The sequence below is a fragment of the Dermatophagoides farinae genome, chromosome 3 (assembly GCF_024713945.1).
Source record: "Dermatophagoides farinae isolate YC_2012a chromosome 3, ASM2471394v1, whole genome shotgun sequence".
In the NCBI taxonomy this organism is placed as follows: Eukaryota; Metazoa; Arthropoda; class Arachnida; order Sarcoptiformes; family Pyroglyphidae; genus Dermatophagoides; species Dermatophagoides farinae.
The window spans coordinates 6,729,969-6,748,719 of record NC_134679.1 but is presented as its reverse complement, the minus strand read 5'-3'; the positions used below and the strand labels follow the sequence as shown (position 1 = coordinate 6,748,719).

Here is an 18,751-nt window from a genome sequence, read left to right as displayed (position 1 = left end):
AAAACAATGAGACAATTTGTCATTCATGGATTCATTCATTCTGAATCTGAATCACCTTGATTTTTAATCTTTTTTTTCATCATATCCATGTTGGATACAATTTTTTTCCATTCATCCTTCGATAAACTGGTGCCTTTTTTCCTGGTTTTTGTTCACCATCTTCATCATTGCGATAATATACACGTATATCAACTTTATTCTTGAATTCCGAAACGGTTAAATAACGATTGTTACTCAATTTCAATGAATTCGGTGATTCTTCATCCGAAGAACCTGGAGCCCGGGCTACATGAATAAAGATAAAGATAAAGATAAAGAAGATATCAATATGATTATATAAATAGCATCAGCGCCGAGCCGTGGCTGTTGGGCGCCCTTGTGCAAAAAAAAAAATTTCGTCGCCCCTTGTCCAAAAAAAATTTTACGCATAACGTAAGAGGGAGTAAAATTTTTTAAGTGTGTACAAATTAAGGCGCAGGTAAAAAAAATTGTCATTGTTATATGAAAATAAAATTAATAAATTAAAAAGTGATTGATTGCGGTTTTAAATGTGGTTCATTACGAACTTGAATTCATTTGTTAGTAAGTCTGAATATTCGTAACTCGGGTGTTCATAAGTAGAGAAAGAAAAATCCAACCTGAAACGAACAAAATAGAGAGAATGACAAATCAATTGCCAGCTACAGCTAAAGTTAAATGTCCATTCTGAATGGTACAAATATATTAATAAGTGTTGTAAAATTTAATTGAAATACAAATGTTATGGAAATCATAACAATCACAAAAATGGATATCAAAATTAATCATTAAAGGTCCAATCATCAAAGGATGTGAGAAACATCAGAAAACATCGATATGGAAATTTTAATAAATGTAAAAACATCCTATCATGAATACAACAAATGATACATTACTAAAATGGTAATGTGGCATTTGAACATACGATTGTGAAAACAAAATAAATTATGAATTTCAAATTTATTATAAAAGCTAATCTAAAAAGAATAATAAAGTACGATAATTTTACTTGTGAATGTTGTGTGTAACGTCGAATAATTTGATAAAAGAGCCACATTATCAAGTTTGCGTGAAAATCTCAACATTGAAATAATTATCGTCAAAATAAATTATGAAAAAATAAAAAATTGCAGCGACAATAATATATAAATAAAATGGCTTGATAATGATATTGAACAAGAAGCAAAAATCATCACACGATTGGATTTTCTAGAAACCATTAAATCGAAATTAAGGAAAAAATTACCGAATGTCACAAAGGTATTAAAAATAATACGTTTTCGAATACTGATTTAATTGTGAAAACACATAAATTGAATGAGGCCATCATTTAATAAAATGAAGAATTGACGAAAATTGTTGATTTGTCGAACAAGAAAAAAATAAAAATTGATGCAGACAGGTATATATTACTTGATACTGTGTATGATGAAAAATCGAAAGAAATTTTGGAATCGATAAAATGGCAAATCCAACCTAACACATCTAACACATCATCATCATTATAATACGTTTATCCTTCTTAGCCAAACCTAAGATATTTGTCGCATACAACGTATTATTGACCCTTCGAATGCATCGGTCATTTTAGATATTTCTGAAAATGATTTTCCTTTTGTCCATGAATAAATAACATCCATAAGATTTGGTCGAAATTTTTCTATATAAACTTTTTCATCGATTTCTAATTTTGTTTCCTTTGAGACGGTTGCAATTTTTTTCGCAAATTCTTGCATCGTTTTCAATGGTTTAGATAATTCTTCGCTCAATTTAGGTAGAATTTCTGTTTTCTCTTCGAAAACCATACAACTTAATAATGCGGCAATCTGGTACACATTTAAATCATTGAAAAATCCATCGAATAACATTTCGGTCAATAATAATTCATCAGCACTGTAACAAAAAAAAGAAATGGAAAACAAATTCAAAAACAAACATCATCACAGAATCATATACAAACCCAGTAATTTCAGAGGCAACTCGTCCTTTAATTAGGATGACATCTTCCGGTGTACAATAATCTAAACGACGTAGTACACGTTTACGACATTTCAATTCATCAATCAGTGATGAACTTGTGATCTTTTTCATCATTTCTTTCGTTTGTCTCATTTCATTTTCAATATCCAATTTAATTCGTTTATATTGTTGAATTATGTTTATGGTTTTTATTTTTTTTTTCATTACGACAAAGTTCTTCCTCAAAAAATTCAATTTGTTTGCCGATATTGAGAAATTCTTTATAATAATGAGAGAGATCTGAAAAAATTTTAAAATAATTTAAAAAATATCAAAAATCAATTAAAACTTACTTTCATCGAGCTTATGATATTCCAGATATTGTTGAAATTGAAAAAAAACTATGTTTGAGAATGTATTCTGGATTCACTTGTTCAACACGCGATAGGTTTAAAACCATATTGTATGTTAAATGGAATGCTGAATTCAATGTTTCCGGTTTACCACAAATCATTTGTTCAACCAGAATTGGACTATTTTTTTTATCAATTTGGCATATAACTATACCACGTTCATCGAAACCACGACGACCAGCACGGCCACTCATCTGAATGTATTCACTTGAAGTTAGAAATCGCGAATTTCTACCATCAAATTTTCGTACACTAGTGAATACAACCGTTCGAGCAGGCATATTCAAACCCATGCCAATTGTTTCAGTGGCAAACAATACCTTAATAAGACTTTTACCGAATAAAATTTCAATCATTTCTTTGATCAATGGCAAAAGACCACTGTGATGGATGCCAACACCACGTTTAAGAAGTGGTAATATTTGCTGTACTTGTGGTAATTTTTTATCTTCATCACTAAGTTTATCGGTTGCATTGTTGAATACTTCTTCGACTAATGTTTTTTCTTCGGCTGAATTATAATCCAGATTAAGAATGCTAATTTCAAGTGCATAACGTTCGCATTGTTTACGGCTAAAACAAAATAGAATAACTGGTGCCAGATTTCGTTTCATGATTATAGGGATAATTTTGATACAACTCGGATCAACAACTTTGGATGATGAATTTTTCAACACATTCATGGCTGTATTGAAATTTTCTTCACTAAAATTATTTTGTTCATCCAATACCAAATAAAGTTCATCACCACCACCACCAGCTGGATAGATATAATGTTTTAATGGTGTTGGACGAAAATCTGTATAGACAATATGACAACTTTGATGATGTAGATAAGCTATCCATTCGGCAAATTGTCTTGCATTCGGTATAGTAGCGGATAGGAAAACATAATGGACAGTGTCGGGAAGAAGAATGATGGTCTCTTCCCAGATAACACCACGTTCTCGGTCACGCATATAATGAATTTCATCGAAAATAACCCATCCGACTTGACGTATAATTTCCTTCCTACGAAATAACATTAAACGTAGAATTTCTGTGGTCATAATCAAACAAGTGGCATTCTGATTGATTGTCACATCGCCAGTGATTAATCCTACATCTTCAAATTCATCTTTAAATTCGCGATATTTTTGATTACTCAATGCTTTGATTGGTGTTGTGTAGATAACACGTTTTCGTTTTCACAATGAAGATGCAATGGCATATTCGGCAACAACCGTTTTACCAGCCGAAGTATGTGCCGAAACCAAAACGCTTTGATTATTTTCAATACAAAGGATTGCTTCTTTTTGAAATGAATCCAATGGGAATTTATATGATTTAGCAGGCATATAAATAGGATTTCCACTATGATCTCGAAGAGGCACATATTCCAAATCGTCATGAATGACCACTTCATGTACACACGATCCTTGTGTTTCCAGTTTATGAATTGCGACACGAGCAGTAAAATTTGCATAATACTGACCCAAATTTTCATCATCATGATCATCTGTATCATCAGGTGTTATGGTCCATTCATCTATCATTGAAGTGATTAGAAGATTTTCATCATTATCTTTGTTACGTTTCACATCTTTGATTGATTTGTCGATCAAACCGTTGTCAACATCTTCGTCGGTGGTCATCAATTTTTTTTCACCATTATCATTACTTTTTTCAATATCATTGGATTTTTGATCCAAATCAAAAACATCGAATAAATCCATTTCGAAGCAAAGGTCATTTAAAAGTATATTTCTGTTCTAAATCATTCACATATTAATACAGTACATGGAACTATTGTTCCATACAATTCTAATAATCATTGTTGGCATATTCGTAATTAATTACATTTCAACACTCCCCTTATGCCAATAATGATCTCGAACATTTTCGTGCTTATCTGGTGCCAAGGATTTTGTAAGCCAGTCCGCTTCCAGTTTATATGATTCGATCCTTTTTACGATAAAAAAGTTACTCAGAACAATTTGTTGTAACATGCGACGTTTAAAACGATTACGATAATATTCAAATGAAGTACAGTCCCAAGTTAGATCATCACAATCATTCATATTATGCTCCCCTGTCCCAGTAACAACTCCAGATTTATTGTCAATAACGTCATTCGTCCGTACACCGATTAAATCATATGATTTTTCATTTACTTTTTCATCTACTTTTTCCTGTTGTTTTTCTCCAACTTTTACAAATGAATTGATATCCACCACTTCTGATTGATTTTCACTAATCAAATCAATCAATGAATCATTGTTAACTTCAACTATAGAATTTTAGATTTTAGATTTTTCGGAATCAAGCGAAAATATTTTACCATTGCATAGTGAAAGAGTTGCTCTTTGAACAATCTGAGTTTCAACTTCCGGCTACCATTTTCGAGAGTAGATGTGGGGTGTCAAAGTTTATGTATGGGAAATTTTCGCCCCTCTCGACTGTACTGCCATCTTGCAGATTAATAAATCCCTGAGATTAGCAAAAATGTATAGACACCAATTTTCGAATGTCGTGCAATCATACTTAACATCAATTTTGACAATTTTGCATTTGTTTTAAATCTTGTTTTAAGACATAAATAAAATATATGGTTTATTTTGTGCCATTTTTTGTTGTAAAGTAAGAATTCAAAATTCAAAATCGAGAAAATGACAAGTCCAAACTAACACGACCAGTTCAGAATCGAGAAAATGACCAATATCCAACCTAACACGACCAGTTCAGAATCGAGAAAATGACCAATATTCAACCTAACACGACCAGTTCAGAATCGTGGAAATGACAAATTTCAAAACTAACACAACCAGTTCAGAATCGAGAAAATAACAAATCCAAACTAACACGATCAGTTCAAAATCAAGAAAATGACAAATCCAACCTAACACGACCAGTTCAGAATCGAGAAAATGACAAATCCAAACTGAATTTGAATTATTATCGACTTTTACATTTTTTCGAATCATAAAATTTTTTTGGATGATCATTTGTTAATGTTATTCATTGTGTGGAAAATTACAACAACATATTCTAAAAATAAATATTTTCATCTTCAATGGCAGAACATCCGATACATATCGAATTAATTAAATGTAACAAACATTATTTAACTCTGAATCTTGAAAAACACAATTCATCATTATTGATTTATTGAAAATAATTTTTAATAAATCTAAAAAACGGTATAGAAACCAACCAATTCTGGTAACTAATTCCAATAACTAACCATCTGAACTGATCGTGTTAGGTTGGACTTGTCATTTTCTCGATTCTGAAATAAAGGTGGGCCGCGAAAAATTTTAAAATCTCATACATTCAAAAAAGTTTGGGAAAGGCTGATTTATCTTACAAATATTCATCGGATCAAACATTCCTTATATGTTGGTCATTTATATCAGATTTAAAATTTCAATTAACGCTGCCTGTTAACCAATTTCATCACCCATTTGTATTTTCAACTTCTTAAATAACGTTCGTAACCAAAATCATGATTTTCATATTTATACTGACTGTTCAAAATTGGCTGGTCGTGTTGGATTTTCCAGGAATTATTTGCAATTTTCCAGGCATCATTATGGTCGAAAAGAACAAACCGATCTGCAAGAATTTTTATTGATTCGTACTCTTCTGTTCTTGCAATTCTGAAAATAAATCATTTTCAACGAAGATATTGATGAGCAACCAGCAAAAGAACAAAATACGACTTACGTTGAGGCTCATATTAATTGTTTTTATCGATAATTCACAATTTATAAATAAGAAAACAAATGAATTTTATTCGAAATCACCATAAAAACAAATCGGATAGAATAAATAGCACAACAGACACAGAACATATGTTCCGCTCTCTCAATGACCATATTCTTACCTTGAAAGTAAATATGAATAATTTTAGAATTTCTATCACTAGAGAGAGAGAGAGAGAGAGAGAGAGAGAGAGAGAGAGAGAGAGAGAGAGAGAGAGAGAGAGAGAGAGAGAGAGAGAGAGATTATTGATGATACAACTTGTTGATTGATTATTGATGATACAACTTGTTGATTGATTATTGATGATACAACTTGTTGATTGATTATTGATGATACAACTTGTTGATTGATTATTGATGATGATGATGGTGATGTGAGTAAAAAAACGGAAAAGATTACATTGAATAAATAAATAAATGAACAAATATCAATTAAAACATTTTTAATGTGATTTTTGTTTTTGTATTCCAGATGATAACAATTTAATATCTGGTTCATATTTAGTTAATTTCAACAAAACGCATGCCGAACTAGACTCATCCGTCATTCTATTCCTATATTTATTTTTTATGAAATTTAATTCCGAAAATAAAGATTCACATGCCCACGTCGATGAAAATATTGACAAAATTGCCTTTGCTAATATTTTTAAACAATTAAACGTGTCAGGAATTGAATTCCATGTAGATAGAATTTCATCTTCCGCAATTTTATTTATTTGATCTAATAATCGATTACTTTCAATATTTTCTAAATCATTTCTTAAATCAACAAATTTTTGTTTCCATATGGTACTTGATTGAAATTCAACTAATTGCATTTCTAATTCATTAAAATTTAACCAGTCAAGGACTTTTAAATTTAATTTTTCGAATGGTATTGTATCAGGATATAAAATGAATTTTAATGTTTCTTCAAATTCTTTAAACTGCGTAAATCTTGCAGAAAATTCCTGAATCAGGGATTGAATTACCATTGAAAATTCTTTTGTTAATGACTCTTTAATTGGCTTTTCGTGGCATTCACTTTCTGAAAAAAAATTTTTGGTATTTGGGAAATATTTATAAGAATTGGAAAAAATATCGCGATTAAAAATGTTTAATTTGGTTTCGAAAGATTTAATTAGGTCAAACATGATAATTACAGTTTTATATTTACCTTGTAATTTTATATTTAATTCATTCAAGTGAGAACATAAATCAGTGAAAAAATATAACTTTGCTAACCATTCTACATCCAATAATTGTTTGTATTGGTCAATCATGTTTTCATTATTCAGAAATAATCTTATTTCCTCCAAACAATCTACAAACCTTTGCAAAACATTTCCGCGGCTTAACCAGCGGACATTATTTTATAAAAGTAAACTATTGTACGACGAGTTTACTTCATTTAACAATTCTTGAAATTTTCTTTTATTTAATGCTCGTGCTGATAAAAAATTGACCAATTTTGTTACAAAACACAAAATATCTTCAAACATTTTTAAACCGGTTTTTGCACATAACGCTTGTTGGTGAATAATGCAATGAAAATAAAGAATTGGGTGTCCAATACGTTTTGTAAATAAATTTATAAACCCATTTTCCCGTCCAGTTAAGCTGCGGGCACCGTCAGTTGTAACTGACACAATTTTAGAAGGACATATTTCTTTTTTTCCAATGCATCTATAACTGCGTTACAAATGTCGATTCCTTTTGTTGTTGTTGTTAATGTTGATAAACTTATCAACTCTTCTTTAATATTGTTTTGAACGAAATAACGTACAAAAATTGCTAAGCGAGAAGAGCCTGTTACGTCGGTAGACTCGTCAAGACAAATGGATATAAAATCGCAAGACTTTATATGAATTTTTTGTTGAAAATCTACATTTTCCGCCATATCCAAGATTCTCTCTTTGACTGTATTTCTAGCTATCGGTATGTCTTTGATTCTTTGGATAATTTTTTCTTTGATTTCAAAATCATCGAATAAGTATGGTGCACATTGAAGCCAACTGGCAGCGGTGGTGTTTGATTCAGTTCCAATAAAGAAATAAATAATAATAAAATAAATAAAAACTCCCCTTTTAGTTTTTATTAGTTTTTAGTTTTTTTCTATTTCTTTCATTAAAGAAATAGTTTGAGCATTTTTATTTTTTAAGGCACGTGATATATACTCCTTTTGCTCTTCTACACTTCGACCGAGAAGAAATTTATGGTTGGTTTCATAATGCCGCTTTACTGAAGATGTTCTACAGACTAAAGTTGTGCAACACAAAACACAAATTACTTTATTGTCCTTTTCAATCATACCGTATCTATCGGTCCACCAAGCTTGAAATTTTCTGCTACAACATGTTTCGGATAATTTCGATTTTTTTATTGAACTAGCCATGATAAGAAATTCTAAAAAATATATATTTATTTCAATAATATTGTTATAAAAATTTATTCTGCATTCGTTTGCAAGAACATATTTCGTCACATATTAAAGTACTAAAAATATTACCAACACAAGAAAATAATAAATTAATTCAAGGTAATTTTAATTTTAATTTTGTTACAGGTTAAAAGTTCAGTCGTGACGCAACATGTTCTTGCAAACGATGTGCAGAATATAAAATCTGAAATAATATGTAAAAATATTTACCCAAAAATAACGATATATCTATTTACAATAAACGGTTATATTTTTTAACAAATCACTGAAGTTTCAAAGACGACGGTTTAAGAAAATCACTAGATCACAATTTAAAAAAAATATAATTTAAACGCACAACTGGAACAAAAATATAACGATTGCCCGATTCAGATGATGATAATGTCATGATATCGATTGCAACTTTTTCAAAAGGATTGAGATTCACAATATCAGTTGCAGACATAGGTTGATTAGCAGGATGAGGATCATTATCTTTTTTAACGTTACAGACACATTTACGAATCCATTGTTTAACATCATTACGCCATTTTGGCCAATAAAAACGACAAAATACGATATCTAGACATTTGTGTTGACCAATATTGGAATATGCAAGAGGCTTTGAAGTATATGATTCAATAGTTATAAAGATTCAATAGTTTGGCTTTTAAAATGGTTTTTATTAATTATAAATAACTGCTAAACATGCTTAATTTATAGAACTAGTTCACCATTGATCGTACTAATCAAATACGCTCAACAGTGACATTAATCAGTAATTCAATCTTTCTTTCAACAATTCCAACAACCAATATGATTCATTTTATCATGGCATAATTGTAAAATTTCTTTAACACGCTATTATGAAACGGGAATGATTAGCACAAATAAAAGAAAGATTTTAATAGTATAATCAAAAAAAATAATAATATAAGAAAGTTGGTGTTATGACTTAGCATAACTGTGCTTATATATGCAATTATTCAATAATTTAATTTATAACATTGTCCCCCTCCAACGGAACCAAGCAACGAATTGAACGACAATAAGTTTTCCCGTTGGAGATATCCAAAATCTTTGCTGTTTTACCAGTTTTATTCAACTCCAAAATTTCGACTATCGGCCAATCCTGACGCCTTTGATCATTTTTTAAAAAAGCTAAATCGCCAATTCGTGGCGTGATTCCATTTTTTGATCCGAAATTTTTTAATTCGGTGAGATAGTTGTTTCTCCAAGTCTCCCAAAATTCTCTGATATTCCCAACTAGTTTTTCGTACAACAATGATAATCTATCATGCTCAGAATCGACAATACTGACTGATGAAAATAATGTCGAACGTTTATTTCCGAAAATCAAATGGTATGGTGTAACGAATGTACCATCTGAACTTCTGAATAATGGTCTATCATTTATTACTCCTTGGATTTCCGTCAAAAGTGTTCTGAAACTTTCTTGAGAATGTTTCTTGACCACCACAACTGATAAACTTTCTTTTACCGAACGAATTAATCTCTCATAAAAACCACCGTACCATGGTGCTGCTGGTGGATTAAATTCCCAATTTACATTATAATTTTGTTGTACTTTCTTTTTGGCGAAAATAAATTTCAATAGAATTTTCTTGCTTGTTGAAAAACTTTTTTCGTTGTCGGACCAAATTTTTTCTGGTAAACCATATAAACTTATGAATCTGGTTAGGCATTGGAATACAGATTCTATTCCTTTATTTTGCACAACATCAAGATGGACAGCTCTTGAGTTTGCACAAACAAAAATCATAGAAAAGATTTTCATTTCTTTCATTTCTCTATTAATGAACAAGTCGATACCGATGTTACAAAACGCTCTTTTTGGTATTAACATTCTTGCTTTAGGCAATGGTGGTGACTCAAAACCATAAGCCTTTCCCTTAAATCTTTGACATTTTTGACAATGTGCGATTAAATTTTTTACCAAAAAATATAACTTTGGAATATAAAAATTTTTCTTAATTTCTTCTATCGTTCGAAAAATTCCACCATGGAAAAGATTAATGTGAATTTCTTTTAACATATCTCTAACAATTGTTTTGTCGATGAGAATAATTGGAAATTTTTCATTAAATGATAATTGGCAATTTTCTATCCTTCTTTTGAAACGTAATAAACCATTATCATCAACAAAAACTGGCCATTTAAATAAAACTGATGTTTTTGGTAAAAAATCTGTAAACAACAAACTTGCAAACCAATAAATTTCCATGTTAACAGTCTTAATTTTCTATAATTCTATTATTTTATTTTTTTTTATATTTATAAGCCTTAGGAAAAATTAACCTAACCTAACCTAACCTAAACTAAACTAAATTACACTAAACACATTTTGAATCAAAACAGTCTTTATTTTAAACAAAACTCAAACAAACCAGTCTGCGGTGGGTAAAGTACGTAAGTACCAACTCGTGGAAGATGAACACGTTTTAAATCGTCCATTTGTTTCGCCAACTTTTCTGCTCGTAATATGAAAGATTGATTTAATGGCTCATCCCAATTGATTTTTGATAAATGTAGATCTCGTATAAATTCTCTGAAGCTCAATTGAAATGGTGTTAAAAGACCTAAAGGATCAAATAAAGAAGAAAAAAAAGATGAGACTGTAAGACTTCTTTTTTGTTTCATAAGCCTCGAAACCGTCTCCCAAATCAATAAATTTTCTTTCACTAACTGGTGAAAGTATATGTTGGAAAAGCCAGTCTAAGCCAAATAATGCGTCAATTCTTATTGGAGATGATTCAGATGATGGTGAAATTGGAAATAAACCCATTGTTTTTGCTTTTTCCAAAATATAGTTTGGTACGGAATCTACATCATCTAAAATTTTTTCTGGTCCAATTAGAATTTTATCTGGACCAAATTTTATTCCATTTAATGATTCGAAATATATTTGAGTGGCACGTTGTAGACCAGTTGAAATGCTTCCGTATCCTTGAACTTCAGTTTCGTTTTCGATTATCGATTCTATTCGTAATTTCTTGGCCAAATTCGATGAAATTGAACTAATTGTTGCACACCCATCTAATAATGCAAAAACTTTTTGTTTTCTTTTGTTGTTAGCTGCAAATAATTCAATAATCGATAAAAATGATTTTGTTTTTTTTCCTGCAGAAACCGCCGCATGTTCTTTTCCTGTTGTTGAAACATGACTTGCAAAACTTTGACTCTCCAAAATTTGACTTTCTTCTTTATTTTCTTTTTCTTTATTAACAACTACTTTTTCTTTGTTATCTTCTTGGCATGGACAAATTGTGATGTTCATTTTCTTTTCACAATTACATCGTCTGCCTTTTTTACAATTTGTATGAAAATGATTGAATTTTCCAAGACATTTAAAACATAACTTTTTTTCTTTTGCTTTTTCAAATTTTTCCTTTCTCGGAAGATTACATAAAAAACTGGGATGTTTCCCATTGCATAAGAAACAACTTTTTTCAATCGTTACCAAAGCTGAATTTTTCGTTTTTGATTGTGTTTGTGGCTCAAACATCTCTCTATTGGATGCACTTTCAAAAGATTTCTTGATTTTCTCCAATAATTTCTTTGTAAAATCTTTTTCATGCAGATCGGCAAATAAATTATCATTTTTCTTGATTTTAAATAACATATTTTTGGATAATTCTTTTGCTGCAAATTCTTTTCCCTGTTTATTCAAAACATTTATTGCTTCAACGATTGTTAAGGCTTTATTCCAATCTTCCGCTTTGGATTTTTCATCTAAGATATTTAAATTGTTTATTTTCTTTCTTATTGAATTTGCTATTAGCAACTCTGAATTATATCTTTTGTTGATTTGTTCAATAATATCTTTCACATTGGGTTTTTCATAATCAAAAATTAAAACGAAATCGTTTGGTAACATCGATTTAATTTTGATAATTTTTTCTAATTCTGTGAAATTATCGTTTTGAACTATCTCTTTTTCTATGTATTTTGACCATAATGGAAAATCCATCGGATCTCCAGACTTCATATTTAATTCACTTGTTGCCAAAATTTTTGTTTCTATGAATTTCTTATTAGAACTTTCTTTTTCTTGTATTGTTTTATTCTTGGCAACTATGAACTTTTTGTTCCAGTGCGAATATAATTTGATGGTTTGTGTCATTCTTTCTTTTATTTGTTCGTCTTCGATAAAATTATTTAAAATGCATGTTTCTTGAATGTTCATTAAATTGTCGAAAATCTTATTCAAACTATCATATTGTTTAATAGTTTTATTACCATTATTCTCGATTATTTTTGCTGATTGATCATCATCGTCATCATTGTTATTTTAACAACAAGTTATGTTAATAATAATAGCTTTTATAATAATAATAGCTTTCAATTCATTCATTATGTTAATGATTGAATTGTTGAATATATATATATTGAAGCTTGTTAGTTGTGTTACTATTAATTAAAAATTTTTAAGTTTGTTTTTGCTGGTTGGTTATAATCGTCTACTTTCAAAGTAAGTATCCGTTTCCGTAGCTGAAGAAAGCTATGCATAACAAGTATTTTTTTGAATTTTAAAAACTAATCAATTAAATTTATCTCTTTTATTTTTACTCAAATGATTTTTTTTTATATTCAATTTAGAAACATGGATGACAACCAACGAAAACAATTAATACAAAAAACACATACAACAATTACAACAACTACAACAACAAGAATTACACAAACTACAACAAGAATTACACCAACTACAACAACTACACCAACAAGAATTGCACCAACTACAACAGCTACTATCACCACCACCACCACCACCACAAACACCACCACGACCACGACGAGGACAAGAACCACAAACACCACCACGACGAGGACAAGAACCACAAACACCACCACGACCACGACGAGGACAAGAACCATTATCACCACCACGACGAGGACAAGAACCATTATCACCACCACGACCACGACGAGGACAAGAACCACAAACACCACCACGACCACGACGAGGACAAGAACCACAAACACCACCACGACCACGACGAGGACAAGAACCATTATCACCACCACGACCACGACGAGGGCAAGAACCATTATCACCACCACGACCACGACGAGGACCAGGGCCGGCCCGGAAAATCGCGAGGCCTTGTGCAAAGTCAACTTGAAAAACGCGAGGCCTTAAAAAAATTAAGGAATTTTCAAAAAATGATTGCTTAAAAAAAATTTGAAGCGTTAAAAATCTTGATTGTTAATTTGAAGCGCGCTAAAAAACAACTGGCAAAAAACTGCGATCGTTCATAAAGTCTGTGCAGCAATTTATGACCGAAAAAATTTCCAAAAGCTTGTATCAATCAATTTAAATTTTTTCTAATGATCATCAAATCATCAACGTCATTCGAATCAGTAATGTCACCTCGACTCTATTTTGGTTATTTTAGATTTTATTTGGACTTTCTATAAATTGATTATAAAATGCGTTGAAAATTTCAGATTCATGAAATTAATAACATTACCAATCATTCAATCCAAGTAAAACTATTGCCATGATCGTTCAACAAAGGAAATTGTTTTAAGAATTTTTCAATCTCTATTCTGAAGTGCATTAAGATTTTTGTGTCATTTTTGATTCTAAATCACTATAACCAACCAACCAACCGCAACCAACGGCCAACCTGCGGCTCTTTAAAAGATTATTTGTGGCTCTCGATAAATGTATTTGAGATGGTGGAAAATTTGAGCCTCACACATGTGTGACGCTTGGTCGTGAATGGGTTAAATACGTATACGTACATTTAATCTTTTTATTTCATTTAAATCAAAAATACATACACACATATTTCACCAGTGCATAGCAAAAGAGTTGTTCTTTCAAAGATTTACTAGAATCGAGAAAATGACAAGTCCAACCTAACACGACCAGTTCAGAATTGGTTGACAATGCTTTATTGATTACTTTCCCAATTCTGAACAGGTCGTGTTAGGTTGGACATGTTATTTTCTCGATTCTGAACTGGTCGTGTTAGTTTGGACATTTGTCATTTTCTCGATTCTCAACAGGTCGTGTTAGTTTGGACATTTGTCATTTTCTCGATTCTGAACTGGTCGTGTTAGTTTGGACTTGTTATTTTCTCGATTCTGAACTGGTCGTGTTAGTTTGGACTTGTTATTTTCTTGATTCTGAACTGGTCGTGTTAGTTTGGACTTGTTATTTTCTCGATTCTGAACTGGTCGTGTTAGTTTGGACTTGTTATTTTCTCGATTTTGAACTGGTCATTTCATTTATCTTTCTTTGGCTTTCAGCTTTAAAAGGATCATCATCCTTTGGATATTTTTGCTTCGCCAACGAATAATCTTTTTCTAAGATTTCCAGTATTTCTTCTGAAAGTTGTTTTATATATTCCAATTGTTTGAATATTGATTCAACAGAATCAACTGTACTTCTTTTTTCTGGAATCGCTTATGATGTTGATTGTTGGAAATTTGTCGACACAACATTTTTTTCATTTAATTGTTTCTCCAATTTAAATAATCAATCAATCAGTCAATTTTTTGATTTGTGATTTTAGAATTTTAGACAAGAATTTAAATTATGAGGCGACTGGTGAACAAACGGGATTGTGCATACCCTATTCGTCACCAAATTTTTGAGATAAATGATCCATGATCCATTGAAAATCGGTTTAATTTGGAATTATTGATAAATCCATCTTAAAGAAGTCAGGCAATGCATTCATTATTCATTTTTCTTTGATGATTTATCACTTACTAGGTTAGATATTTAGCCATCGACATTGTTTGTTTATTTATTTTTCCTATATTGGTTCCACTACAAACAATTCGCACAACTATTAATAGATATTTGACTAGATGAAGTACATGTTTTTGATTCAGGATTACCATAATATTCAAATGTATCAAAACAAAAAACATTTTCATTTTATTAAATCATCCAAAATTCGGAACCGCGAGGCTTTTGGAACCGCGAGGCTCTTAGTACTACGAGGCTCTTGGAACTGCGAGGCTCTTAGTACTACGAGGCTCTTGGAACTGCGAGGCTTTTGGGACTGCGAAGCTTTTGGGACTGCGAGCTGTTTCCGGAACCGCGCTGCCGGAGGCAGCGCGAGGCCTTCAGTAGCGCGAGGCCTTGTGCGGTGCACAGTCTGCACAGGCGCCTGGGCCGGCCCTGACGAGGACAATAACCATTATGTGAATACCACGAAAATTTTTGTCATTAAAATCTATATATGGCCGGAATGTTTATATATTAACCTGATATTGATTTCCACAAAGAAGATTATTATATTTGAATGAATTTTCCTCTGAATTTATATGACGTTCTTCCCATTCACCTTGAGGTGATTTTGAATAAAGATAATATCCGGTTATTTCGGGTACATCTAATTTTGATGATACATGCAAGCCGCCATCGAATGAATCGTCCATCGTTTCAATAGACCAATTTAATTCAACATTGTTATAACCGACATTGATCGAAGTTAATACAGGAGCTTTTGGTGGATCATTGATCAAGGTTTCACCGACAATTTCTTCGGATTGTGGTCCAGGACCGATTCTATTGAATGCCTGTACAATGATCACATATTTCGTAGCACGACGTAAATCAGTAATGTTAATCTCTTTCAATTGAATAGATCGATTATTATTATCTTCAAGAATTTTTTTAAACATAAAATGTTCATCCAAATCCACAGCTTTATAACCAACATAATAACCAAGTATTTGACCATTTTGATTTTCCAATCTTGGTGGTTGAAATGAAATCTGTAATGTATGAGCACTGATTGGAAACACACGAATATTCAATGGTGGTCCCGAAGGTGCTAATTAATGATTAAAAGCAAAATTAATTTCGGATTTGAATTGAAAAACACTATTCACCTTCTTCTTTTGTCATTATTTTCAATGGTGTTAGCTGAAATGAACCAAAACCTATTTGATTTTCAGCTTGAACTCGTATCTCATATGTTGACATTGGCTGTAATGATCTTAGATTTATTGATGTTTCGGTTCCTGGTAATGTTTTACGATAAATTGTCCCTGGCAATAATGATTTACTCATCATTGCAGCAGTATTATGTTCAACAATTGTAGATTGATTAGACGTGTGGTGAACATTGGACCAAGATGTCGATGAATCCATCCATAGTCGATATTCAACATGATATGCTACGATTGGACTATTACCAGAATACGGTTGTGACCATGCAATGACTGCATTTCTGCTTTCAATTTCCAATGCATGAAGATTTTCCGGTGGTTCTGGTGGCTCTTGAACTATCAGCTGAAAATTATATTCATCTTTTCCATATGGATTTGATGCAACACAGGTGAATAACGATGAATCACGACGATCCACTTGATCAATTCTTATGATATATGACACAAGATGATCGTTTTGTAATTTTCGTATCAGATTATATCGATTATCAGAATGAAGAATTTTTGTGTCAGAATTTGATTTTAACGAATTATCCTCATTATTATTGATAGGAACAAAATCTAAAATCATTCGATCTTTAGAAATTTGCAAATCAATCGTTTGTTCGCCATTGACTTCACAACTCCATTCAACAGATTCACCATGTCGTACAGTTTGTGATGAAAATTTATTTTTAAAATATGCAGGAACTATGAAAAATAAAATCAAGCTTCATGAACATGATTCATTCACAACTATGAATGACTTACCATGTACTTTTAATTTAATTACTTTACTCAAACCAGAACCAACACCATTATTTGCCTGACAAAGATAAGTGCCTGAATCATCATATTGAATATCACGAAATATTAAACTTCCATTTTCTGCTGTATGTATGTGTGAATTACTGACGACCGTACGAAAATGATTCATCGTTGGTGATTGTTGTTGTTTCGAAATATTGTGATTGCCACCATTTTTCATCAACAACAATGTCGATTTCGAATGCATTGGTGGTGATAATGATTTTTCATAGGCACGTTCCCACCATACTCTGGAATCACCAGTTGCCGAACAATCAATGGCTATATTTTGTCCTTCGATGGCTTCAATATCTTTTGGCATGATAATCCATTTAGGTGGAACTAGAATTTTTCAAAAGAAAAAAAATTGACAAATCATAACATAATGATATATAACGAATTTAAATTTACCATTCACTTTCATAAAAATGGAATATGTAGCGATTGCTGCATTATTTGATACAATACAGCTATAATTTCCTGAATCTTCATTCGTAACCGATTCGATGAACAATGTAGCAGAATAATCATTGGTTCTATCAAATTTCATATGATGATTTTCTACTAAGGCACTTGTTGTTTGTTGTTGTTTCATTGAAATAGATGTACCATCTTTAAGGAATTGAATCATTAATGGTGGATCACCTTCAACCACTGAACAGGTAAGCATTACACGCATTCCTTCACGGAGATTTGGCGGTGAATGAAATGGATTTATCAATGGTGCAACTAGTACCCGTATGAAAGTGTCAGCACTAGCCACATTTGATTCACTTGTTACTTGGCAACGATATTCACCGTCATCTGATCCACGTTCAATACGTTCAATAATCAATGTTCCATTTGGAAATGTTTTTTGTCGATGATTTTGTGGCAAACGATTGATTGATGATTGATGAATATCGTTCATATGATTCGTAGACTTTTTATACCATTCAATCGATTCTATTGGATATCCAGCGGCTGGACAATGTTAATTGATTTTTTTTAAAAAATTAACATCATCCCATAAACAAAAGAAACACGAAACAAACAAGATAAATTTGAACAACTTTTCAAATAAATTTTCACCCTTTTTATATCGTCCACATGGGCCATCTCAACTCAAATTGAAACATTGTTGTCTCTTTCATATATGACATTACAAAATACAATTGAAAATAAATTTTATTGAATTTGCAATAATAAAAATTGTTTTATTGAATTTTATTTAATCCATTTTTTGGTTAAATTCTCAATTTGTACTTCTTTCAGAAATTTATTAACAAAGCCAACTTCATCATAAAGTTGATCGATATCAATATGTTTTCTTTGAATTTATTTTGTACATTGTAATATTTCATCACAATTTATTTTCTCCGCCAATAACCATTTGAACGAATTCATTCGCAGTATGAAAAGTTTCCAACTTTTCAGATATTCATATTCAGATTGTTTTTGTTCAGATTTCAAAAAATCAAACAAAAACTGGCAATTTTCGGGAAAAAATT

The 18,751-nt window shown here is 31.3% G+C and overlaps 5 protein-coding genes across 8 annotated transcripts; all 5 read right to left on the bottom strand.

Annotated features, from left to right (window-relative positions):
* Positions 1 to 57: 57 nt before the first annotated feature.
* LOC124495114 (uncharacterized) lies at positions 58 to 13,464 on the bottom strand. 2 transcript variants are annotated; one of them, XM_047058445.2, is made up of 3 exons: positions 11,242 to 13,464; positions 10,943 to 11,134; positions 58 to 285 (listed from the first exon to the last, which is right to left on the bottom strand). In XM_047058445.2, exons 2-3 carry the CDS (start codon positions 11,007 to 11,009, stop codon positions 80 to 82), a joined length of 273 nt encoding a protein of 90 aa, XP_046914401.2. In that variant the 5' UTR covers positions 11,010 to 11,134; positions 11,242 to 13,464; the 3' UTR covers positions 58 to 79. The 2 variants fall into 2 exon arrangements, with proteins under 2 accessions (XP_046914401.2, XP_075585617.1); XM_075729502.1 differs by having other exon boundaries at positions 10,943 to 13,464.
* On the bottom strand, positions 1,292 to 5,339 carry LOC124494854 (exosome RNA helicase MTR4-like). The gene is given in 3 exon segments (XM_075729435.1): positions 1,292 to 1,792; positions 2,346 to 2,376; positions 2,378 to 5,339. Coding segments are annotated over 3 exon segments (2,001 nt in total). The 5' UTR covers positions 4,106 to 5,339; the 3' UTR covers positions 1,292 to 1,550.
* Positions 6,521 to 7,482, bottom strand: LOC124494859 (general transcription factor II-I repeat domain-containing protein 2B-like; the record flags this gene model as incomplete). Its single annotated transcript, XM_075729503.1, has 1 exon — positions 6,521 to 7,482. A coding segment is annotated over one exon (906 nt), but the record flags the coding sequence as incomplete, so codon positions are not given.
* Positions 8,638 to 10,947, bottom strand: LOC124495120 (uncharacterized). The gene has a single exon (XM_047058450.2). It carries the CDS (start codon positions 10,777 to 10,779, stop codon positions 9,529 to 9,531), a length of 1,251 nt encoding a protein of 416 aa, XP_046914406.1. The 5' UTR covers positions 10,780 to 10,947; the 3' UTR covers positions 8,638 to 9,528.
* A 41-nt stretch (positions 13,465 to 13,505) lies between the features above and the next one.
* On the bottom strand, positions 13,506 to 18,377 carry LOC142597407 (cell adhesion molecule Dscam1-like). Of its 3 annotated transcripts, none has more exons than XR_012832135.1 (5): positions 17,673 to 18,367; positions 17,226 to 17,603; positions 16,416 to 17,165; positions 15,705 to 16,357; positions 13,506 to 13,661 (listed from the first exon to the last, which is right to left on the bottom strand). XR_012832135.1 is itself a non-coding variant. In XM_075729497.1 (4 exons), the coding sequence occupies exons 1-4, from the start codon at positions 18,169 to 18,171 to the stop codon at positions 15,774 to 15,776; spliced, it is 2,211 nt and encodes a 736-aa protein (XP_075585612.1). In that variant the 5' UTR covers positions 18,172 to 18,377; the 3' UTR covers positions 15,294 to 15,773. The 3 variants fall into 3 exon arrangements, 1 of the variants encoding a protein (XP_075585612.1); XR_012832136.1 differs by having other exon boundaries at positions 13,550 to 13,634; positions 15,711 to 16,357; XM_075729497.1 differs by lacking the exon at positions 13,506 to 13,661 and having other exon boundaries at positions 15,294 to 16,357; positions 17,673 to 18,377.
* Positions 18,378 to 18,751: the final 374 nt, after the last annotated feature.

Coding starts and splice junctions, on each gene's coding strand:
- LOC124495120 (XM_047058450.2), bottom strand. CDS start 10,779: ATGGAAATTTATTGGTTTGCAAGTTTGTTGTTTACAGATTTTTTACCA.
- LOC124495114 (XM_075729502.1), bottom strand. CDS start 11,195: ATGAAACAAAAAAGAAGTCTTACAGTCTCATCTTTTTTTTCTTCTTTA. Junction 286..10,942: donor ACTTTACCCACCGCAGACTG/GTTTGTTTGAGT, acceptor TTATTCATGTAG/CCCGGGCTCCAGGTTCTTCG.
- LOC142597407 (XM_075729497.1), bottom strand. CDS start 18,171: ATGAACGATATTCATCAATCATCAATCAATCGTTTGCCACAAAATCAT. Junction 17,604..17,672: donor CATTTTTATGAAAGTGAATG/GTAAATTTAAAT, acceptor GAAAAATTCTAG/TTCCACCTAAATGGATTATC. Junction 16,358..16,415: donor AATAATGACAAAAGAAGAAG/GTGAATAGTGTT, acceptor ATCATTAATTAG/CACCTTCGGGACCACCATTG.